This window comes from Zonotrichia leucophrys, chromosome Z, assembly GCF_028769735.1.
Source record: "Zonotrichia leucophrys gambelii isolate GWCS_2022_RI chromosome Z, RI_Zleu_2.0, whole genome shotgun sequence".
Taxonomy (NCBI): domain Eukaryota; kingdom Metazoa; phylum Chordata; class Aves; order Passeriformes; family Passerellidae; genus Zonotrichia; species Zonotrichia leucophrys.
In genome coordinates, this window is record NC_088200.1 from 66,768,768 (window position 1) to 66,793,958 (window position 25,191).

Consider the following 25,191-nt stretch of genomic DNA (forward strand, 5'->3'; position numbering starts at 1 on the left):
ACAGGAAAACTAAACATTCTAACATTGATTCTTAGTTGTGTGCGTAGATTTTTGAACCAAGTCTAGCCAATCAGTGTTTCTGCTTACTTCTTAGTTGCAGACAACTAAATACTTGTCATGCTAAGCTGCTGTTTGACGAATATTGTCAATTTGGGATGGGGGGGGTTTCTTCTATTCCCAGTTTTTATTTTTTTAAATCCTCCTAGAACTAGGAGTAGAAATATTGGTTGGCATAATTTTTGAGTGAAAAAACAAGAGAGTGTGGTATTTCACCATACATTCTTTCAAATCCCTGTCAATAGATTGTGCTAAATGTAACAGCTGTTCTTGGTGGGCCCAAGAGTCATGACTAGAAAGAGTTTGTGAGTGTAGTTCAGGCCATCACAGTGGAGGTGAAGGACTTGAGAGGGTCTGGAAATGAGGATGATAGTTCAGTGGTGAAAGATCAGTTCTTCACTATGTAGGATAAGCAGTTTGGGTGTACGGCTTATCTATTTTAAATTGCGGACCTTCCCAGAGGTCATCCTAATCGATATGTTTGTTTCAGTTGCGAAAGCCAGCAGCTAGAAACCAGAATGGGGTATTAGTTAATATAAACAGAGATCAGAATTACCTGGTTTTGGCATGCTTTTCTTGTTGCTGTGGACAGAAGTGTAGTTGATGTGTATCAAAAATGAGGCTACCACAGAGGAAAAAGCTTAATTTCAAATCAGTCAGTAAATAAGTGTGTCTCTGTTACTCCCTACTGGTTTATTGCAGGGGCCTGTCTGATCATCTTTAGCCATTAAACATCCTAATTCACTCTTTATAGCTGAATACATGTTTTGGTAGGTTTGCAAATGACTACAGGTTTAGTGAAGTTTGAGTAGGACATATAAAAGAAAGCAAAAATATGTTTTAATTTGCATTGACTGTGTAAAAAGTACATAAAATTTCTTTTAACAGTTGTGATAGGCTCATCCTTATAATATCTTCAGGGGTTTGGATACATTTGTAATTTTGAGGTCATTGCCCCATTTTTCTATTAATTTGCAGCTAAATTTTGTTCATTCAGCTTCATATGCTTTAAAATGAGGCTCTAATTAAACTGTTTCAGTAAGCTGCAAACATTTCCTGTTATCCAGCTCTGATTTTTCCTACCGTTGTCACCCATGTCCATGTATTCTGAGGTTTTTCCAGACAACAAGGCTGCTTTTTGGCTCCTTCATTTCCTTTCCATGTGTCATTGATTAAGAGTGACACCTACAGAAGTAGCTAGCGTACTCTATGCAGAGTGCTTAAAACCTTGGGCTTTAAAGAGTAACATGTAACACAGGGGAGAGGGAGAGGAGTCTGAATAGTTTCTGGAGAGTAGAGTCCTGGATGGAAAGTAGCAGAAGTGCAAATGAAAAGTTTTCCTGTTTATTTTAGTAATTTATAGCGTGGAGTCAAAACCAAGAGATAGATTTAAACTTTAGTGGTAGAACATTTGTGGTCTGGTTTCCAACTGTAGCAGCAAGTCATTGTGGCCAACTAACATCCAGAAAGTTAAAAATACTAGTGCAGTATTTTCGCATGTGGTAAAGGAAAGCACAGTAGTTTAAAAATTAATCTTACCATCTGTAATATTTCAGTGTGGAGGACATTGGTTGTAAGTTTCTGTACGTTCATTAAAGGTCTGACTTTTTTCTTTCCCTCCTGCATTTTCTGCAGCTATTTCTACAAATGCAGCCTAAGTGTGAGCATAATTCTGGTAAATCAGAATAGAGAGGTTTTAAATTTTATAGATTTAGTAAATTACACAGATCAGAAGTGTACCACCCCCTTTCTTATCCGTGCTGTGTTTTGAACGCATTATTTCAAGTTGCACAAATTGTGAAGGTCAGTTTTGTTCCAGTGAGAAGAAGACAATGAGGCATGACTGTTCATCTGTCTGGTAAACAATTCCTGAAAAAACAGCTGTTGAAAAAGAGGATGAGACAACAAACACAGTAGTCCTGGCAGACTTCTCATTGCTACTGATTCTGGTTTTGATAAAAATAGATAATTACAGTAGGTGATACTGGATCACAGAGCTTTTCAGAAAGACTAATTGCTAGGTTTCTGATTTGGAATATCAAAGAAACTATATTTAAAATAAAAAACCCCAAATAGTTCTTGAATTTTTCTCTGGTTTCACTGAGAATTTTTCCATGTCTATAATGTGGTCTCATTTTCTCTAACTGAATTGTCTTGTTTGATGCAAGAGGGCAAAAACTCAGTTAAGAAGTAGTGAAGAAAAAATAGTTGAAAAAACCATTCTGGCTTTTTTTAGATTGTGAAGAGCGATCTACATTTTTCAAATGGTGAAGTTTATTAAAATTTTCATCAATGTTAGTGTTTCTCGTCCAGAAATTTGTGACTTTTATATGTCCCTAATGGCTTATAGATATTTAGCTGAATGACAATTAGTAAGGGAGCTGTATTGGTCTGTTTGTGTTCTTTTTGACATATCAGTCAATAGTAATAAAAAAAAAAAAAAGAAAAAGAAAAAAGTGAGCTCAATTTCAAAACCTCTTAGCAACCATATAAAAAATAGCAACTGTATTGATTTCTCTGATAATTGCCCTGGAAGAATGGTTGGAGCTTAGTGGTACAAATGTAATGAAATGCATTTATCAATAGTTGGTGTGTTAGATAGGCTGCATAAGAGGCTGACAGTAAGACACTGTCAATAGGAGGTCTAGTTGTAAACTTTCACAGCCTCTTTTACAGATTCATGGTAGTGCAGAAACCATGAAAATAGGAGAGAAAATAAATATTACTGAATACCTGTTGCAAGAGGTAGACATTTGGACGGAAAAGCAAGAGCAATGTCCTCTTCATTAATCTTGCCAGTTCCTTAAAAGGATGTGAAGCACAGTCTGCTCTACATATGTTGTAGATTTTATGTAAGAGACTTTGTGAGAAATATTTTCAGAGCCTGCTGGGATATAGTCAGGATTATGGCAATTTCCCATAAGAACATGTGTTTACCAGCTACAGCTTCCTTCTGAAACACTGTTAAAGAATTGCTTTCATGAAGGGTTGCATATTTTTGTGTTTGAACAGGCAGAACAAACAGGATATCTTGGTCATAATGAGCAGCATAATGAAATTATAAGTACAGTCTAATTGCAGCTTGTTTATGTCATGATTATGCAAACAATTCTTTTGATAGGTATTTCTGTTTCTGCATATGCTAAAAAGCCTTTAAACAGCATTATCTCTTTTTTGTTCTTATCTCTGCTAAATACTTCAGTATATAAAAAGGACATGAGAATGAAAAAGCATTGAAACTCCGCCAAGCTGATAAAATGCAAAATTAGTCCTCATTTCTGCCTTGGATTTAGTTCTCAGTGTTGGGTATCTTACATTACTTGTGTTATGATATCCTGTGTTTAAAGTATAAATTTTCGATTACTGAGTTTCAGACACATTTACAAACTAGCAAAATAATAGAAAATAAATGTTTAGAGGAAGCATTTAGTTATTGTTAGTATAAAAGCCACCAATACTGTACCCTACATAACCTCAGAGACGTGCTTGAAATAATTGCATGGGTACAGGCCTGGAAAGAAGAGTTGGAAAGCACTTGTTGATCATAGAATTGTAGAAAGGTCTGGGTTGGGAGGGACCTTAAGGAATATGGGCCGTGGTGGGATACACCCCAGAATAATGAGGGAACTGGGAAAAGAGCTTGCCAAATCACTCTCAGTCATTTAACAGCAGTCCTGTTCTAGTGGAGAAGTTGCAGCTGACTGGAAATTAGCAAATATAGTGCCCTTGCAAGATAATCCAGAGAACTATAGCCCTGTCAGCCTGTCATGGGTGGGAATAGGAGCTTCAGATTAAGTTTATTAGAGAAGCTGTCCCATTGAGACATGAGGTGCAGAAAGGACCTTCTAGGTTTCTAAACTCCTCATAAGAGGGGCCTGAGTGCAGCTGAATCCAGCCTTAGCCCCAGTTTTTTGTCAACAGTTTAAATAATTTTGTCTCACAGAATTAAAGGTGGCACATCAGATGTATGTGTATAAAATGTATTATTTATGATGACAAATAATCAGACAAAATATCTTAATCAGAATCACTTAGTGTGCAGTATAAAATCTGAAACTTCTAGTAGCATATAGTATAAGATAGGATACTGCACTATATCAAAGGAATTATGTTAAAAGTAGCAAAAAGAAACAATTATTAAGTAGAGATTGATGTAACTCACCATACCAAGGCTTGTGGGAGATCTCTTTCAGCCTCAAGGAGTATCTTTGAAGGGGCATTCCCACTTTAGAGGAGGAAACTTCATACATACTGCAAGAAGGAATATGTTAGAAGAGGAGAGTGGACTGAACTTTTATAGTATCAAGTGATTGATTGCCAGTCACATGTCTCCAGCTGCCTCAGTAATCAGGATGTTAATTTGAGTTTAGTGAACCAGACTGGTTTTAGCATAATTCAATACCAAAAGCCGCACATGATTCCCTCTCTCAATGCACTAACTGAGAGCCTTGCAAAAAGGATATTGTCCAGTGGCTGAACCACATTCCAGGGCAGAGGATCCTGCTTCACATCCCATCCTTGGTCCTGGGTAAGGTCATGGAAGAGTTCCTCCTGAGTGCTCTTGCATGGCACATGCAGGACAAGCAGGCAATCAAGCCCAGCCAGCATGGAGTTAAGAAATGAAGCTCCTGCTTGGCCAACCTCGTTCACCTTCTGTGACAAAGTTGAAGGGAAAGCTGTGGATGTCGTCTATGTGGACTTTGGTAAAGCGTTCTCCATCTCCCACGATATCCTCCTAGAAAAGCTGGCTTGGATGGGTGTATTCTTCAATGACTAAAAAACAGGCTGGATGGCTGGGTCTCGAGAGCTGTGGTGAATGGAGCAAATCCAGTTGTCGCTTTGTCCCTAGAAGTGCTCCCCAGGGCTCAGTTTTAGGGCCAGTCCTGTTTTACATCTTTATTGATGATCTGGATGTGAGGATTGAGGGTATTCTCAGTGAATTTGCAGATGGCACCAAGTTGTGTGGGTGTGTTGATCTGCTGGAGGCTAGGAAAGCTCTGCAGGGAGACCTGAACAGGCTTGATCAGTGGGGTTGCAGGATGTTCAGCTGCAACCCCAATGCCAGATTCTGCATTGGGATTGCAGTAATCCCCAGAACCGCAGGTTGAGGATACTGTAGGATGTTCAGCTGCAACCCCAATGCCAGATTCTGCTTTGGGGTTGCAATAATCCCATGCAGAACCACAGGCTTGGGCAGAAGAGTCTTGAAAGCTGCTCAGCAGAAGGGGACCTTGGGTGCTGATTGATCAGCCAGGCTCATCTCCTGTGCTCAGCAGTGATGAGGCCACACTTGGAGTTCAGTTCTGGGCCCCTCACTCTAAAAAGGACATGGAGGTGCTGGAGCACATCCAGGGACAGGCAGTGAGGATCTTGGAAGGTGAAAGTAAAACATGTCTTATGAGGAACTCCTGAGAGAGATAGGTTTGTTTAGTCTTGAGGAGAGAGGGAAACCTCATGGGTCTCTACAACTCTCTGGAGGTTGTGGTGAGGTGGGCCTGGTCCGTTCCCTTGCCTCCAGTGACAGGACCAGAGGAAATAGCCTTAAACTGAGACAAAGGAGGTTTAGCTTAGATATTAGAAATTTCTTTCCTTGTTAGCAGGGTCAGGCATTGGGATAAGTTGCCTGGGGACGTGGTGCAGCTGTCATCTCTGGAGGTATTTAAGAGGGATCTGGATTAGGCACTGGATCATGTGGTTTAGTGGTTTAGGAATAGTGTGCTAGGTTGATGGTTATACTTAAAGATCTTAAAGGTCTCTTCCACCTTGATGGTTTTCTACCCCTGGTGATGGGGAGGGACAGCTTTCACTACCTGAGAGTCTTCCCATACAACTAGGCCTTGAGCATTCCAGGGATGGGGCATCCACCACTTCTTTTCTCAACCTGTCCTAGTGCTTCACCACCCTCACATTAAAGAATTTCTTCCTAATATCTAATCTTAAATATACCCTCTCTCCGTTTGAAATCATTGCTCTTCTCCTGTCACCAACTTAATAATAGTTCCTCTCCGTCATTCTTGTAGGCTCCCTTCAGGAACTAGAAGGCCACAATAAGGTAATCCCTAAGGCTTCTCTCTTCCAGGCTGAGATAGAGTGAAGAAGAGTGAGGCTCTACTCCGTGAAGACTTCTGCAATGCACACTGACAGAACAAGAGGCCATTGGCACCAAGTGAAGCACATGAAATTCCATCTAAACATAAGGAAATGCTTTCTCACTGTGAGGCTGGTCACACACTGGATCAGGTTGCCCAGGGAAATTTTGGAGTGTCCATTCTTAGAGATATTCAGAAACCAGATTGGTTGAAGTCCTGGATTTAAACCTTGTGTGAGCAGAGGGGCTTGAACTAAATGAACTCGGCCTTTTTCGTGCTGCTGTTTTGGGTGATAATATTGATCTATCTGCTGGCTATTTTTGAGGATATATAAAGCTATTAAAAATGTCTTTGCTATTTTTTAAATTTTTTTCTTTGAGAAAATTAATTTTCTCTTTTATAAAAATTGTTTTTTGTTGATGGAAAATAATTTTTAATTGAGTTTTTGCTGTTACATTTTTTTTTTTTGTAAATGCAGTGTTTACCTCAAGTGTCCTTTTTGACATTACAAGAACATTTCATTTGAGAAGTAAATTATATTTCATGGAGATGATGCTGGTCTTTTTTGTGGGAAGTGGCCATTTCATACATGAATGATAAGAATTTCACCCTTTAAGTAGATTGCTTTATTTGTAACTATTTCTTATGCCTCTGGGTGACAGATTTTTAAATTTACAAGTAGTTAATTTCAAATGGACATTATTATTTTTCTTGTAATAAAGATTTGAGAATTGTTATTTTCTGTGCTAAGCAGAAACACTTTGTTATTTTAGAGTCATGCTGTCACAAAAATGTTTGATGGGAAGACTGAACAAATCCAATTTGAAAACAAATAGTAACTAAAGATAGCATGACAATAAATACATATTCACAGGGCAGTGTAAAGGAAGAAGCAGAAGTTCATTACCATTTAAAGACCATTTTAAAACAAATGAAGGGAGCAGCCCTCAAGCCCAAGTAGGGTCTGGCAGGAAGCAGTACTCCACATCTTAGGTGTCATGAAAGCAGCAGTAGAAATACGTAGAACTACAGGCCATTTTCCATGTTTGACTAGTTTAATGGCTATTAACAAAAAAAAAAAAGGCTAAGAATGAATAGTGCATTGTTTCATTTAATCTCCCCTCACAGGTAGAGCCTCTTTTTTAATATGGAAAATTACTAAAAAAGAAATAGCATTAACAGTTAAAGTTACTCTGTGCTCCCTGTGTGCAAATATAACAGCGTGTCACGGTGAAGAGGAGAGGGTGGTGCTGCAGCACACTCAGCAGGAGCTGTACCTCTCTGTGTGGTACCTGAATAAAGCAATGCTTTTCCTACTGGCATCAGCTGACAACTGGAAAGTGGCAAAGCCAGATCTGATTCCACTTCCAGTGCAAAAGTTAAGACATTAGAAATTGAAGTAAATCCCACCACCTGCTTTTCTTACAGTTTGTCTGGGACTGCATCCGAGGCAGCAGCTGTGTGTTCCATTCCAAACACAGGCTGTCCAGTGTGGTCACTGTCCCACTGGAGATCACTACCAACAGTGGTATTGTAGAACCAAGTTAGGATAATGGAGTAGCATTTATTCTTGCTCTGTCTTCTACTGAGGTTTTTGCCCTGTCTTTCCCTGCTTTTACACATATATGTGCATACATTATTTACAAAGGGTTTGATCTGGATTTGATCTGCATGTCAGTAAATCCTAAAGCATATAGAAGGAGTTAGCTGGTCTGAAATAGCTGAAACAGTTGCCATGTAAGCAAGATTGCAATGAGATAAGCATATTAATTTTGCATGACTGTGGGATATTTCATATTAAGAACAAAGAACCATGTAGTACTTCAAAGGGAATAAAACCATAAATTAATACTACAGCCAATTAAATATTCTTGAACAGATCAGTTGACCTCTTATTTGTTTTGATCCTGTCATCAAAGTTAAGCAGACAGTATGTTAGCTTTTTTACAGTGCTTGAATCATATGCTGTGGCAATTTGGAAATAAAAACTATTAATTTTCAACTCCTAAAGTTTCTCTTTCAAGGCAAAGTGAAACAAGCAACTTTGTTTTTCTAAGCCTCACTCCAAAATGCTAAAGTGCATATTTCTGGCTGAATGCTTGAAGTCCCCATTTCTTTATGCTTGAATATTGAAGGAATATAAAACTATTGAGTAGGAAGAATGTTTTTTTAATAAGAAATCTGAGGTGGTTTGCAGTGAGCAGATGCCTTTCTAGTTGGGTTACAATAAAAACAACTCTTCCATTTGTCAGATCACTCAGTAGCCTGACTATTAGTTTCTTCTTGGTATGTTGCTGCGTTATTTTGGAAACGAAGGGGTAGAAACACTCTCTTTTAATACTAATGTAATGGGTGTTGATGAGACAACTAAATGGACCAGAATTAAAAAAGGAAGCCAGAAGATGCTTCCAGCAGCCAGATAGAACTCCTTGTGCTAAGGTGAGTAGTGTCTTAGACACACCTGAAGTATTATTCAGTGTGCTAAAAAAGCACCCAAAAGCATAAGGAACTCTATCTTAATAAGCATGCTTTATCTTCACTCTGTGTATGCTGATGCACATCTTACAGATGTCAGTCTTTGTAGAAGTTAAACATGTTTGATGTTAAAATGCCTGGAGTTGTGATGAATTTTCCATTCATTTCACAGAAGTAGAAGAGTAGGTGATCCATATATTATTACCTACTTCCACATGACTTCTTCAAAATCATAGAATCATAGGGATTTTGAAAGGTCATCTAGTCTAAATCCCTTGCAATAAGCAGGGACATCTTCAACCAGAGCTATATTTGCTACCAGGTCAATATTTTCAACCAGGTCTGTATTTGCTGAGAGCCCAGTCCAACCTGACCTTGAATGTTGGCAGGAGTGTTTGACAGATGACAAATTGTCAACTTGTTCCAGTGTTTCACCACCCACATTGCAAAAAAATTATTCCCTATTCTAGTTTAACCATCTATTACGTTTTGTTGCGGTGTGTTGCAATGTCCTGTTTTAAACTTCCGGGTCCCTTCCCAGGTGTGCCTATGCCTCTCTCCCTGCCCCCTCGCCTCCTTGCTGAGTGAGCCCTGTCAATCAGGTTTAACAATCCAGCAAGGCGTCGTATGGTTGGTCGATTTCAAAGGATGCTCCTCAGGCCTGGGGGACATTGGCCCGTATAGGTGTCCCTAGTCCCTTGAGACCTTGCCCCTTTCACCTGGTTGGTAGCAGCTCACCTGTCCCCTCCCCTTCCCTTCCCTTCCCCTGTCCCCGAGCTTATAAGGTTAATCAGACCATGCGGCCTCCATTCTGTTGGCAGCAGTTGCCCCGGTTCAGACCTCTGTAACCATGGAATAAACATCTGGCAACCCTCCAGCAGAATCCTCTCCTTTATCTCTTCACCATCACCAGAAGCTCTCTCTCCTGAGGTAGACGGAGTCCCTGACAAGCCTGGACTTGCACCAGTGCCCCGCTGCAATCTCCAGCAGCCAAGGTATCTCTGGGGTAAAGCACCACAGAAGCCGCCTTTGGCTCAGCAGCGAGGGTCACACTGACCGAGGCACAATCTAACTGGTTATATTGGGACTCATATTCCAATAACGTTTTGTTCTATATCTATAGTTCCTACTAAAAATCTGTACCCATCTTTCTTGTAAGCCCCCTCTGAAGTATTGAAAAGCTGCAGTAAGGTCTCCTTGGACCTTCTCTTCTTCGGATTGAACACCCCTGACTCTCTCAGCCTTTCCTTGTAAGAAAGTTTTCCCCTCCTTCTAGTTATTTTCGTGGCCATCCTGTAGACCCTCTCCAACGGGTCCTTTCCTGTCCTGCGGATCCTAGAACTGGTCACACTATTTGAGCTGAAATCTCATGAGAGCAGAGTAGAGGGGCAGAATCTCCTGCCTTGACCGGGTGGTCACTCTGCTTTTGGTTTGGACATGTTTGTCTTTCTGGGCTGCAGAAATTGTGCAAACTGTGCATCTCTCTTCAGGTTCCGTGGGATTGAATAATAGAATCATAGAAGTGTAGAAAATCCCAAGTCAGTACATAAGCATGAGAATCATCAAAATCCAGCTCCAGGCCTTGCACAGGACTGCTCCAAAAATTGTAACCTGTATCTGAGAGCACTGTCCTGTGACCGTGTTCACCGGGTCTTAGGATGAGGGAAGAGACGAGGATTTGACTCCATGTTTCAGAAGGCTTGACTTTTTTTTTATGATATATATTATATTAAAACTATACTGAAGTAATAGAAGAAAGGATTTCATTAGAAGGCTAGCTAAGAATAGAAAGAATGATAACAAAGGCTTGTGGCTCAGACTCTGTCTGAGCCAGCTCACTGTGATTGGCCATTAATTAGAAACAACTGCATGAGACCAATCACAGATGCACCTGTTGCATTCCACAGCAGCAGATAACCACTGTTTACATTTTGTTCCTGAGGTGTCTTAGCTTCTCAGGAGGAAAAATCCTAAGGAAAGGATTTTTCATAAAAGATGTCTGTGACACTGTCCAAACATTTCTTGAGATGTGTCAGGCTTGGTGGTGTGACCATATCTCTGGGGAGCCTGTTCAGTTCCTAACCACCCTCTGGTTGAAAAACCTTTTCCTGATAGTGAACCTAAACCTCCCCTGGAGGAGTTTCATGCCATTCTCTCGAGTCGTGTCACTGGTCACCTCAGAGAAGAGATCAGTGCCTTCCCCTGCTTCCCCTCACAGGGAAACTGCAGAACTGGAATGAGGTCTTCCCTCAGTCTCCTCTTCTCCAGCCTGAACAGACCAAGTGACCTCAGCTGCACCTCCTATGGCTTCCTCTCAAGGCCCTTGACCATCTTCATACCTCTCCTTTGAATGCTTTCCAATAGCTTTAGATCCTTCTTATATTGTGGTGCCTAAAAGTGCGCACAGGCCTCAAGGTGAGGTTGCCCCAGTGCAGAGCAGGGTGGGACAGTCCTGCCCTTTATATGCAACCAATATGGAAGAACACGTGTTCTCAAGGTCTGGGTATATATGTCCAGGAGAAGTTCAGCTGCATCTGGCCAGGAGTAAATACATTTGTTCTTATCTCAAACCAGTCCTCTGTTGTAACAGTTCTGTTCCTAATGAAGCCTCTGCTGGCCTCATTAGGAACAGAACTGGGCTTAGTCTTTGGGACTGTTCAGGGCTGTAGGTGGATTGTTTCTGTATGTCTGAAATACAGAATTTTTCTGAAGTAAAATTTTGCAAACGGCATCTTTTGGTCTTGGAAAATTTGCTGACTTCTGTCTTCCTGTTCTGTCTGTGTAGCTTGTGCACTGATAGTACTTGAGTGGTGATTAAAAGCAGTGCTTTTATTTTTACTTGCCTTAGAGGTATCATACTATTAGGAATTTCTGTTGCGAACTTTTAAACTCAGGACTATTCCTGAATAAATGTGATAAGGGATTAGGTAATCTTAGTTGCAGAATACATTCCTTCACTGAAATAAATCACATAATTTTTCAGCTTCGCTGTTACTTCTTTTTTTTTCCCAGTAAATTGTTATTTAAAATTCATCTTAACTCTTTAAGATCCCCTACCACTCCTATTGAGCGTTCCCTTTATATTTTTATGTTTAAGATCTGACTTGATACGTAATTCCAATGACAAGTTGGAGAAAAAATGTTACCTTGTATAATCAGAAAAAATACTTCAGGAAATCTAGGGGGTAACAGAAATGGTTGCAAATGAAATTCAGAGTACATTATGTTATCACAAACCCTTATATGACTTTAAAATACCGACGTAGTCTAACCATGTATCGTGTTTCCATTTTATTTGAATGCATGAAGTTAAAGTAGTATGCTTGCAAAGGAAATCAGTCTCCATTTCAGCTTCATTGGCACTCATTATATTTCTAAAATCACTGCTTAAAAATGTATTGATTATATCCATGTAATTTCCCCTTTAGAGATGATGGAGATAATAGAAATATGAGTTGGAAGCTGGGGTCTTCTAAGAGTGCATGTATGTGCAGTGTTAAATTTAAACAATTACTCATACCTGAATGATCATGGTAGTTCCCTTCCAACTAAACTATTCTTTTCTATTCTAATAAAACTGTATGCTTCCTGTGTATTTGATGTTTTCATGTGTTTGACGACTTTGGCATTTATCAACTGCAAAGGCACCGTCTGTATTTAGTGAATAAAATATTGCATGTTGTCTACAAAGCTTCAAATGTGCCCTCTTTCAGGACCCACTCCAGTGTATTTGCGTTATGTTTATATTTAGCTGGATTACTCTTGCACCACAAAGCTCTGTTAATGGACAAGGACACCAGCTATGGGACAAGCCGGACAAATGTAGAGTGACCATGCGATCCCTGTCTCAAAGAACATGTAATCTTTAATAGGTGATGACACACAGCTAGGTACCAGGGAGCATAAGAAATGATGGGATAGCTAGGGAGGTGGTAGTGTAGCCCAGAGCAGCTAAGCTTTCTTGCCTTCATTCAGCAGTCCAGTTCTCACATCCCCTAGCTGTGGCAGTGCTCATGGCCTTACTCTACTGCTTTCGGCACATTGTGTATTAAATAGAGGTGGAAGGCCAAATTAATTTTTTGTTAGAACTTGCATGTTACAGTAGAATATGAGGATGGAAGAACTGAATTCAGTTTTAGGCGTTTCCTAGTGATGACGTCCCTTCCTCAACAGTAGATTTTAATTGTGTGCTGGGCTTTTCATTGCATGCTGAATAGATGTAACATAATGTAATGTTACACTGTTTTGTTTGTTTGAAAGTGAAAAAATTTGGGGTTATGACCTTGGTATTTCTTAATGGTAGGGAACAAAAGTCAGATGCTTACCATATTTTAAACATTAGTTGAAACACATACTGTGTGCTTAAATTAAAGATGTAGTGTCTTTCATTTCAGCCCACAGATTTTGTTCATCTCGAGCTACTATAGCTCCTGATGCTTAGGAAACGACCATATGTTATTTTGTTATTTTAGACCTATAATTGAAAAATGTAACCTTATCCCCTAATTAAAAAGTAACTGTCATGGCATTCTGGCATTTAAAGCCTAAATCTTTAATATTAACTGTGCTAAAGGAAACTTAGAAGTATTTTACATCTGATACACTTTATATTTGATTGAAAGTTTAAGTAAATCCCCAAATATTTTGGTAAAGTAGTTCTGACTTGTGGAAAATAAAATCCCATATGGCATTTAGCAGGATTTCTTTGACTTACAATTGAAATAAAGATTTCATTGACAGCAGATCTTTTATTGTTATTTGTTCTTGGTTTTTATGTATCCATAAATAATTTAAATTATGCATTTTCAATTACCTGTTTTATTTTGGCTCAGTAAAGGACATTTTGCCTGTGCTCCCTCTTGGATTTAGCCTTTCACAGGCTGCACTGAGACTGTTTTTGTCTGAAAGGATCAGTTTGCTCTCAAAGCTACTGAATTCACTATAGGCTTGTGGCAAAGGCGTCTCTGTGAATCAGTTGTGCTGTTTTGTTCCACAGTTTTGCATTGAGCAGTTATAACAAGAGCCTGAACCTGATATTTGCACATATCCTGCCTCCTGTGTCAGTCTCCTCCTTCACTCAGTTAATTGCCTGACAGCAGATGCTCACCTGTAGGGCCTTGTTCTTGCCTACCAGCACTAGTGTGGGTTATGTGATGGGGCTGATCTGACTCAAAGCATTCCTGCCATTCCTGCATTGAGTCTGCTTCATCCTCAAAAGGCACACCAGGCCCTAGGGATTGCTGTGACTGTTTGTTTGCGACTCCATGGAGAGAAAAATCCAAGGCTTGACCTACCTTAGAAACTAAATCTGTGAACAACTGTAAACATTACTTCTTGGCAATATGTACCATCAACCCAGAGTGGGTTTTTAGTGTTTGTAGGAGTTGAGGGATTCGTTCGCTGCATCTAGTAGCATACTTCATTGCTACTACTAATATTAGTATTATTCTAGAAATTGCTCTTTTTGCCCCTTTTTTCCTAATTCATCTGATTGTACTGAATGTTAGCAACAGGATTTGTGCTCAGGTGTCTAGTTTTAGCTGGGAAGAAAAACAGCAGAGGAAATCTGTTCTATAAAAACAGTGTTTGAAAAGGAGAAGGATGAGTTTGGTTCCAAATACTAGTACTATCTGTTGCAATGCAACATATGCAATGTGTTATTGTACTGATAATCCTAGTATTTCCTCATTTCTTTCTAGTAGTTTTTAGCTTGATTTCTCCTGGTGAACTGGATCACAAAATTTTAACAAGGTGCTTTTTTCCCTGAGTACATATGGGTGATGTTTATGTGGCTTTCTTCTTTTAATTGTGAATTCTGAGAGCCAAGTGAATTTCATTAACCTGTATAAAATATACATGTGTGTATATGCCACTCTGCAAGTCAAATTGCCAAAAAAGGAAATGCCCTTTTTGGGGTTAAAATTTTGTGGAATATTAAATTACTAGCTTCCAAAATACAGCTAGGAACATTTATAGGTTAAATGTCAGACATTTCTGCTGACAAGCTAGAGACAGTCATCTGTACTGCTTTGATGTTGGTACTAGAAGCACATTATTTATTCATCTCATGTCAGCCACTGCTAGCAGCTGTAATTTTGGTTGCAATTATTTCTACCTTGAATGTGACCAGTTGTGCTTATGATCCTTCTGTGAATCTTACTCAGATTCTTTCTCCTTCTTGTGTTGTGCTGGATTCAGCCCTCACAAAGCTCTCACAATAGTCACAGTTCTGAGTACCATCCTTACCATATGGTTTAGATTAGGCATGGTGGAGTTGTACTGTGTTAAATTGTGTCCAAAAAGTACACCTTTTGTGCAAAACTCCAAGTATAGTCATGAGAAATCTTAGTTAGTAATAATAATTGAATTGAGATGCTGTTCAATTTTACTTTGTTAAGAAAAAAATGAAAATCTTGTAGCAAAGTGAATTAATTAATCTCTTGCCCTTTCTTTTCATATAACTGAATACTATTTTCAGAAAGCTTTCCATAGAGAAAATGTCTTTGTTTTGGTTATTAACTTCCTCTTCAGCCTTTGCATGCTTCATAGTCTTTAAGTTTTGAAGACAGAAGATAACATTTTGGGGAAGTATTGATGCAGGACTGTGGACTGACTTCATGGGTTCTGTACATCACTAGGTGGAATGAAGTCCTTTTGTCAGCTGTGCATGGATACAGCTAATTTCTTTGCTTCAATGGCTTCTTCCAATTTGGAATGAAAAAATAAGTTTGAAAGGTTGAGACCTATCTGCTCTAAATCTCGAGATATCTGGTAACCAGGAATAATAGTTATATTACTAAAGCTGTGGTGTTTTTTTTTAACTGGAGTTTTTAATTAATCATTTTTAAAGTGACTACTTAATTTTACTTTTAAAAAACTATTTCAAAATTTTATTTAAAAAATTGTAATTTCATTTTAACTGAATGACTTCAGTCTTAGTAGAAAATAAAAACTCTGGATCACTTCTTGGTTCTTCCTTACATGACATGTTTAAAGTAGCTTTATTTATCTCTTCTGTTGACTTTTAAATATAGTGGGTGGGCAGATTTTAATCCGTTTAATTCCAGTGAAAAACAGAAACTCATTGGAGCTTTGGTTTGATTTCAGACTATTTCTATGTTATATGGCCCATATATGTTTTCAACCCTCAAACTTATGTTTTAATGCTCCTTCCTTCTTCATACATTTATCAACTTATGTAGTAACGCAGTCCTTTCACTTGTGTAGGACAGTACATACAGAATCATGCGAATATTCTGAGTTGGAAGGGGACCAAAAAAGGATCATAGAAGCCAGCTTTCTACACAGAAAGCCCCAAGAGTCACACTGTGTATCTGAGCACATCATCCAAATAAACCTTGAACTCTTGTCAGGCTTGGTGCTGTGACCACTTCCCTGGGAAGCCTGTTCCAGTGCCCAGCCACCCTCTGGTAGCTGGCATATAGAGCTAACATTTGTCAAATACATTTGGCATAGACAGTCAGCCTTTGTCTTGCTTCAAAAACTAATAATAATTTGGTTTGAGCTGGTATCAATGGTCACAGTGATAAAGACCCTGCTCCAGTATGGACTTTCTGTGGGATCATAGCCTCCTTTGGGCTTCCAACTGCTCTGACAGCTCCTCTGTGGGCTGCAGGCACACAGCTGCCCTGCCATGGCCTTCATCTCAGGCTACAGGGGAATTCCAGCTCTGGCACCTGCACCACCTTGTCCCACTCCTTCATTGACCTTGGTGTCTGCAGCTTGCTCTCATATTCTTCCTCCCCTCACCTGGCTGCTGTTGCACAGTGACTTTTTCCCTCTCCTAAAACTGTTGTCCCAGAGGTGCCCCCACTGTCAGGCTCAGGTCTGTTCAGCAATGGAACTGTCTTGGAGTGCTCTGTCTGGAACCAGCTCCGTCAGACACAGCAGAAACTTCTCTCAGAAGCCAACCCTGTAGCTTCTCCCACTACCAGAACCTTGCCTTGTGCCAATCACTGCAATACATTACCAGTGCACGATTTAGCTGAAATGTCTACGAAATACATAAATCTTTAAAAAATATACCGACACTTTGTGTTTCTGTAAAGGACAATCAGAAGTGCAGAAATTTGTAGACTTGAATGTGTCATGCATTTTTGCAATAGCTATTTCCTTTCATTGTCAGGCTTTTGCCTGATTTTACTGGGTCCTTCTGAGCATAAACTTAGCATTTGGGAATGTGCGAAATAAAAAGCTTCTGATCAGTTTCACAATAGAGATACTTTGGTTTTACCTTTTTGTAGCCTTTTCCCACTGCTTCACTCAAGTCTAACAGTCACAGTGAGAGAAAATTGTAGGCAGTTGAGGTTGTTCTTACATGCTGCTGTCCTCCACAGTATCACCACACAGTTGCTTGGAGAGTAGAAGTGAGAAAAACCTTGGGTTGAGATCAAGACATTTTACTAGGGAAGGGCAAAAGGTGTGCATGCAAGCAGAGCAACAAAAGGAATTCATTTGCCATTTTACGTGAGCAGGCCAGCCGTCTCCAGGAGAGCAGGGCCCTATCATGCATATTGCTGACCTGGAAGACACAAACTCAGTCACTCCAAACACCCTCCTTTTCCTTTCCTCCAGCTTTCTATGCAGATCATGATGTCATCTGCTGTGGAATATCTCATTGAGTTGTTGGGATCATCTGTCCTGGCTGTCCCAACTCCTTTAGCATCCTCAGCCTGCTCACAGGTGGGGAGGGATAAGGAGCAGAAATGTCTTTAGCTCTGTGTAAGCCCTGCTCAGCAGTAATGAAAGCATCCCTGAATTATCAACTGTTTCCAGCATAAGTCCCAGTCCCAGCCCCATATTATCTGCTGTGAAGAAAATTAACTCCACCCCAGCCAAAACTGGAACATTCACTTAATGAGAAAATGATGTTGATAGAGCTTCAGTGAGAAACAAAAATTTGCTTTTCTGTCTGTTTTAGGGTATTACTGGAGTTTTGCCTACTGGTTCTCTTTCTAATAGCTTCTCAAGAACAGGTGTATTAAGGTCAGCTTTGTGCTTGGATAGTGTGTTATTAGGGAGATAAATTACTTAGGTTTTGTCTGACACCTACAGAAAAGCTTTTTTTTTCCAGACCCCATATCCATATATTTAAATGCATGTGGAAGTTTCACACAGTGATTTTATTTAGGCCTACACAGCTGATGTCATTATTCATAAGCATATTTCTTGGTAGTTGTCATAGGAATAAATTGGGTTTGTGTCTTTTTTTTTTCCTTAGGGTGTTTCCTTTGCTATGTACAAGTACTGGGGGGATTTAATTTTCTCCTATAATAATACTTAATCCTTATGTGACGACTCACATTATTGAAAAATGCATTGTGCTTTTGTTTTATAGCTTCTTTAAAATACCTTCCTTTTCTACTTTTACTTCTGTGGCACTTGTCTGTAGTGATAATACACATCTTCATTGTTGTTAGGATTGACAACGAGGGGTTTATTGTCTTTGGTCTTCTGACTGTTGAAGCTTCAATTTATTCAGATCTAATATTGACTTTTCCAGACAAATTTCTTGCTTTGCAAGAGAATTTGCTCTTCTTTTCCTCTTGCTGTAAGAAAATGGTTAATGCCCCTGATAATTAGTGCACGTGATATAATTCTGGTATTGAATTTGTTGATGTGCACTCAGAGCCCGAGGGGTGGTAAACTATTAATCTGTAAAGCACTGGCTGCATTGTGTGTTAGTCTGCTTGTAAGCAGAGATAAGGTGTGATAGGACTTTGCTGTTTGTGCACAGCAGGAATCTCGGGTTTTTTCTGCCATCTTGGGAAGAGGAAAACTACAGTAACAGGAGTTGCTGTGAGTAAATGTCTTATTCTCGTGAGAAGGCACATCATTAACACAGCTATGGTAGCAAGGCCATGAGGGTGTTCAACAGCTTAGGTCTTTATACCTGTATGGAACTTCTGGAGGGACTGAGTGAGGCTGAACCAAGTTTTTTTACTTCTACTTCAAGTAGCACTTAGCTGTTCTCCCAGAAAATTTGAATGTCTGCTTTGCTGTATGCAGAATAGAGGTGGCAAATTGTATTTATCTTCTAAGATTAAATTTGCATTTTGTTAGTACTTTACTATTCAAGTTAAAAGTTTCAGTATTGTAGCAACTATATGAAAACTCTTTTGTGTGATTTTGGCTCTCTAAAGACAACACATTTCTCTCTTCTTAATTAGGTCTTTACTAATGTGCTGACTCACCCAAAATGTCCATAAGAGAATAATGGAAGCTCCTGAATACCTTGATTTGGATGAAATAGATTTTAGTGATGATATATCGGTAAGTACACATCTTATTTTATTTGTTCAAGTTGAGACAACCTTAGATATCTCAATCCTGATATAAAAAGCAATACTCTTGTCATAAGCCGCACTTCTTTTTACTTCATTTAAGGGAATGTTTAGACAGGTTGAATCTAGGATAAAAATCAGATGTTTTGTAGAGGGAATCTCTCTAAAAAACTTGGAATGAAAACTTGATTCCTCTCCTTCAGGCAGTAAAAATTAATAGTAGACAAAATTAATAAATTAGTTTCATTTCTGGGTTGCTTCTCTCCTGTTTTGTCCTGAATGAGCTATATGTGCTGTAGTGCTATCTTTAGACACCAACATTTTAAGTTTACTTTTTTTTATTAAATGTATTTCAGTTGTAGAAAACCTGTTTCTCTCACCTTTGCCTTTTTCACGTGGAGCCATTTCCCAGGACAGCTTGATTTTATCAATAGGTGTGATGTGGTAGTGTACAGAAAGAGATAGAAAGACTTCTAGGGATTCATAGGCAGCAGTGATCCTTAGTGTCACAAATAAATCAGCCTAATTACAAACAAAAATACTTTCTACATTTTTAGTGTTTTTATAGGAGGCACTTGTACTGTATATTTCTCTATTACTCATAACACTACTCCTATTGCCAGTGTTTCTGCTTTTTGTGCAATGGAGTTGTTCATATTATCAAAGTTTGATAAAAAATAGACTTGAATACATAAATTAAATCTCCTGTAAGAGATTTTATTAATTCAATTTTCAGATTAAAGTATGCCACCCTCTCCTCCCATGTTTCATAGTTTTATAGGATTTTTTACAAAGGTCCTGGTTTTCCCGTTAGCATTTGGGACTCCTGATTCATTTTAAAACATTCCAGATGCTTTATTCACTGACAAATTCCTTTTGAAGAGAATTTTTTTCTACCTATTGTACTGTTGAACTTTTATTGGAGCAGAATATGGCAAATGCCCAAAATATTACAAGACAATAAGCCAGTCTTGAGTGAATACCTTATTATGGGCAACTTTCTTTATATTGCTGTTATATGCCAGATTATGTCCTGGTATCTGTTTCTATACTCAGTTTTGTAAAACTGTAAAACATAATAGATGTAACCTTTCCATGTCCCTCCCACTGTGGCTGTTGCTGCATTCTGGTGGGTTAGGTTACTCACTGCTGAGCAGCTCAGGCTGCCTGCTTTCATAGGCTGTTCTTTCAGGGGACGCTGAACATTAAATAAAAAATCGTCACAAGTGATTGAGGTAGCAGTTTTACTTCCTGCTTTAACAAGTAAGAGGACAAAGGATTTGTTGCCAGAACCCAGATCAACAAGACAATTCATGGTTATTCTAGTGCTCTGCTCATATCTCATCATACACAGTTTAGAAATACCTGGCCTTCACCTTTTATCATTAGCCTGCTCTGGTAAGAGCAGCTGCATAGCATCTGTATTAGCAAATTATATTATTCATATTAGCCCTGTGGTTCTAATCCAGTGCAGAAAAGTGACTTATAATAATGGCAGCAAGAAGGCTGTTAAAATGATGCACTTACAAATGTACCTCGTTTAGAAAGCCACTGTTTGTAGTCCAGACCCTTGTCATCCATTTCAGCAAAATTGACCAAAATGTAATAATCAAAAAAAAAAAATAGACAGAAAGACAGGAATTTGATTTAAAATGCAAATATATGGGTAAGTAAGGGAAAGGGGGTGGGAGAAGTGTGTTTGGGTTCTTACTTTATTTTAGTTTGTTTTGTTTGGTTTTGGTTTGTTGGTTTTTTGTTTGTTTTTTTTGGGTTTTTTGTTGGTTTGTAGGTTTGTTTTTATGTTACATTTGTACATGAGAAAAGGAAGCTACATTTCTCCAATTGGAATCCTAGAATGTTTTTTGTTGGAAGAGGGATTGGAAGGTCATTGAGTTCCAATCTCCCTGTCATGGGTAGGGATACCTTTCACTGGATCAGGTTGTTCCAAGGCTCGTTGTGATGGGTTGGCATTGATTGGTCATTGGCACCTGATGGTCACCAAGCCACTCTGTCAATCCTACTCCTTCAAGACACTTGTGGTTTAGGGAGAGGGACACCACTCACCAATTAGTGTAATTGGAAAAAAAGACTCTTCTTGGTGATATTGATTTATTGCCAATCAAAAAGCACAGGATGATGAGAAACAAGGACAAATCTAAAAGCACCTTTTCCCCTCTCCTCCTTCTCCGCAGTCTCAACTTCACTCCTGAATGCTTTGCTTTGCCACCTGGATAAGCACAGGGGGATGGGGGACAATGGGGTTTGCATTCAGGTTCTAGTTTGAAGGCAAACCAGCGGGAGATCCTGAGTCAGAAGTACAATTTAATAGGAAAATTAAAGTAAATGAAATATTACAAAAACACTGACACTACAGAGTCTGAATGGGACCTGACGCCCTGTGCATCAGGGTGTTGGTAGCATCTGATTAAATGGTGGCTGCAGTCCTCTTGAAGTGATAGATGTAGTTCTGTGAAGCAGTGATCCTGTAGAAGGGCTTGATCTTCCTGCAGAAATCCAGTGGTGGTTGTGGAGGTCTTGTCCTCTGGGAATTCAGTGGATAAAGCTGCCTGTTATGTTCCAAACTTCTGATCATATCCAGGTAGGAATCCTTGGATCCTCCTGCTGGGCGGAGCATCTCACAATGGAGGAAGTAATTTTATCAGTCTTGCAGTGAGACTCAATGGCCCATTGGCAGAAGATATCCCCGGGAGTTATCAGGGATGAGTCATGAAGTAGATAAGGACCCCTGCCCTACCTGGTTTTAACAGCTTATGAAGATGGTGATAGAATACATACTTTTGGGTGCATCTTTCATTGTAACCTAAGACAGGTTATCACAGAATGTCTCTGCTGTTCCCTCCTCATCCTCTTCATGCTTGCACCAGCGTGGGGTCCCACCCACGGAAGGTAGTCCTCTGTGAACTTCTCCAGTGTGAATTCTTCCCAAGGACCAGCATTCTTCATGGACTGCACCAGCATGCATGCTTTCCATGAGACAGAGTCCTTCAGGAGCAGACTGCTCCAACATGGGTCTCACAAAGGGTCACAGTTCCTTCTAGAAAACCTGCACCAATGTGGTTTCCTCTCCACAAGTATTAGTTCCTGCCAGGACCCTGTTCCAGCACTGTCTTTCTGCAAGCTGCAGGTTTCTTCAGGGCACTCCATACACTCCAGTGTGAGGTCCTCTGTGGGCTGAAGGCTGGATGTCTGTGATACGTGCTCCACTATGGTATTCTCCTGTGACTGCAGGGGAATGTCTGCCACAGCATCTGGAGCTCTGCCTTCCCCTATTTCTTCACTGACCTTGGTATCTCACATTTTATTGTTCCTCTCTCCCAGCTGCTTTTATGCAGTAGTTTTTACCCTTTCTTAAGTCTGTTATCCCAGAGGTGCTATCAACATTTCTGATGGGCTCAGCCTTTGCCAACAGCCACTCCTGCATGGAGGCAGCCTCCGGTCTTAGTTTGCCGCATAAACCAAATACAATCATGTGCTGTGGGCATGTGCCCAGAGGCACTTCTCTGGGCAGCCTGTTGCAGTGTCTCACTACCCTCATTGTAAAAAATGTCCCTGTTGTATTCAATCTAAATTGATGTATTCTCATTTGCTCCTTGTCCTGTCACTACAGGCCCTGGAAAACAAACTGCATTTTTCTTATAAGCCTCCTGTATGTATTGGAAGGCCATAAGAAAGTCTCTCTGCAGCTACCTGTTCTCCAGGATGAAGAATCCAAACTCTCTCTCAGCCTTACTTCACAGAAGAGGGTGGCCCAGGTCACTGGCTATTTTCATGATCTTTTTCTGGACACACTGAACATGGCCATGTCATTTTTGTCCTAGTGGAGACAGTACTCCAGGTGGATTCTCCCAAGAATGAAGTCTGTGGGAGGATTGCCTCTCTTACTCTGCTGGCCAGACTTTTTGTGCAGCCCAGGATATGATTTTCTGGTCTGCAAGTGAGCATTTCTAGTTTATGTCAAATTGTTTATCCTCCAGTATGCCACGTCCTTCCCTGCAGGGCTGCTCTCAGTATCGAAGTCTGTATGGATACTGGGCATAGCTCTGACACATAGACACAGGATCTTGACGTTGTTGAACCTTATGGTGTTCACATGGGCCCACACCACAACCTGTCCCAAGGTCCCTCTGGATGGCATTCCATCCCTCCAGCAATTAACCACTCAGCTTAGTGTCATATGGAAACTTGCGCCTGATCCCATCATCTATTGTCCGGTTATCTCGGCTGTTTGAGGGGCCTGGAAAGGCCCGGGGTGGCCTTGGGGCAGCCCGCGTATCGAAGGACGAGAAGAGGCTTCAGTTCTTCTTTCGGTTTTTATGTTTATTAATTGTTTATCTAAAAGATGTTCTTTCAGCCGAACAGAGATCTGCTCAGCAGTCAGCCATGAGCACACTGTCTACCCTCCCGGGCAGCCACGTATCTTTATACCCATTGTTACGTGTACAATATTTATCATTTTTCCCCAATACCATTTATTCTTATAACTCGGTGCACTCTCAGTAATAACCAATCCAAAGGTGCCACTGTGGCCAAAGAAGATGGAGGAGAAGAGGAAGAAGAAGGAGGACAGGACACACCCCAATTCCTCCATCTTACTCCTCTAAACCCCCTTGTACATAAATCCTAAACCCTGTGTCTCACCCTCTAATTGACTAATCCCTTCACCATTCACCCTGGTGAAGTCCTCATCCTTGTCATCTCCTGTGTAGGGTTAAAGTCCAGCTACCAGACACTTCTGGCAACATTCCAGGACTCCCGAGCCCCCCAAGGTGGTCTCGGTGGCTCAGCATCTCAGGACTGAGATTTTGAGATCCGACAATCTATGTCCTTGACAAAGATATTAAATGCTTCTGGTTGCAGTATGCATCCTTGAGGGACACCACTCATTGCTGAGTTTCACTTGGAGACTGAGCTGCTGATTGTAACTCATTGGACATGGCCAATTCCTTGTCCATCTATCTGTCAAACACACGTCTTTCCAAGTTAGAGGCAAGGAAGTTGTGCTTGGATACCGTGTGCCAAAGGCATTGCAGAAGCTGAGGCTCTCTCTGTAGCTGTCTCACTCCATTGCAGGAGGCCACTATCTTGGTCAGGCACAATTTTCCCTTTGTGAAGCCACGCTGGCTGTCTCTAATCACCTCTCTGCCATCCATATGTTTCAGAATAAGTTCCAGGGGGATCTGTTCCACGCTTTTACTGGGCACTGAGGCATGGCTGACCTACTAGTAGTTCCTGGGGGTCTTCTTTTTATCCTTTTAAAGGAGAATGTGGTATCACTTTTATCCAGTCATTGGAGACTGACTGCTATGACTGTTAAAATATTATTTGGCGTGGCTTAGCAGCTACATCTACCAACTCCATCAGGGTCCTGGAATGTAAATGTGGTGCTCATTTTATAAACTAAGATGGTTCCATTTCTGATCTAAATGGTATAGTATATTTGACTGTAATTCAGACAGCAGAATAGGTTTCTGGGGCTCTTGTTTATGTTAAACAAAAGTAATAATCTGTGTGCAATAACATTAAGCAACCCAGTTGAATATTTTAATTTATTTCTTCATTAATAACTGCCTACAGAAAGGAAAGGGGAAATAAAAGACCTTTAGGTTGCATTATCTGAAGGTTTCCTAACCCTTTGGTTGGAATGCAGGATTTATATTGCACTTGCAAATTGAGGAAATTGAAACAATTTTATTTTTTGGTTTACAGAATTAGTACAAGATAACCTCATCATAACCAGAGTTTCTCATGCTAAGATACTTGTAAACGGTTAGAGATTGAGTGTATAGGTAATTGCTCTAATCGTTTTCTCTGCTCTGTATGAATGAAAGTCAGGCTCAGTGGTGCCAGTGTGAGACTGCTCCTGTTTTAAAGGTTTGTGAAATGAAGGTGCAGTAATTGAGTTCAGATCTGTTGAACCATCAGAAATTTTGGGACCGCTTAAAAAACTTCTTGTGAATCTCCTTGCCTGGCAGGGAAGACGCAGATGTGCGTTTTCCTATGTGTGGTTAGGTAGGCCAAGGTTTTCCTATGTGTGGTTAGGTAGGCCAAGGTACTGGCCTCCCATTTACTCAACAGAGGGCCCCTCCTGAGCCTGCTGCACCCTTGCTGGGCCGCAGGAAGAGCTGGATCACCCCTCAGGCTCACACACCAGTCCTGCTGGGCTCAGTATGCAGGGTCCGGCATCACTGTGCAGGCACAGTCATTAGCTGCAGCATTGATTCATTTACCATCCAGCTGGAACTCTC

General features: G+C 40.2%; 1 protein-coding gene across 4 annotated transcripts in view; it reads left to right on the forward strand.

Moving 5' to 3' along the window:
• The window catches only part of SNCAIP (synuclein alpha interacting protein), an 89,365-nt gene that overhangs the window by 17,775 nt on the left and 46,399 nt on the right, over positions 1-25,191 (forward strand). For all 4 annotated transcript variants that reach the window (XM_064735949.1, XM_064735952.1, XM_064735953.1 and 1 more), the window contains exon 2: positions 18,812-18,914. In XM_064735949.1, the coding sequence (XP_064592019.1) occupies positions 18,858-18,914 (57 nt within the window). In that variant the 5' untranslated portion in view covers positions 18,812-18,857. The remainder of the gene's footprint in view (positions 1-18,811; positions 18,915-25,191) is intronic.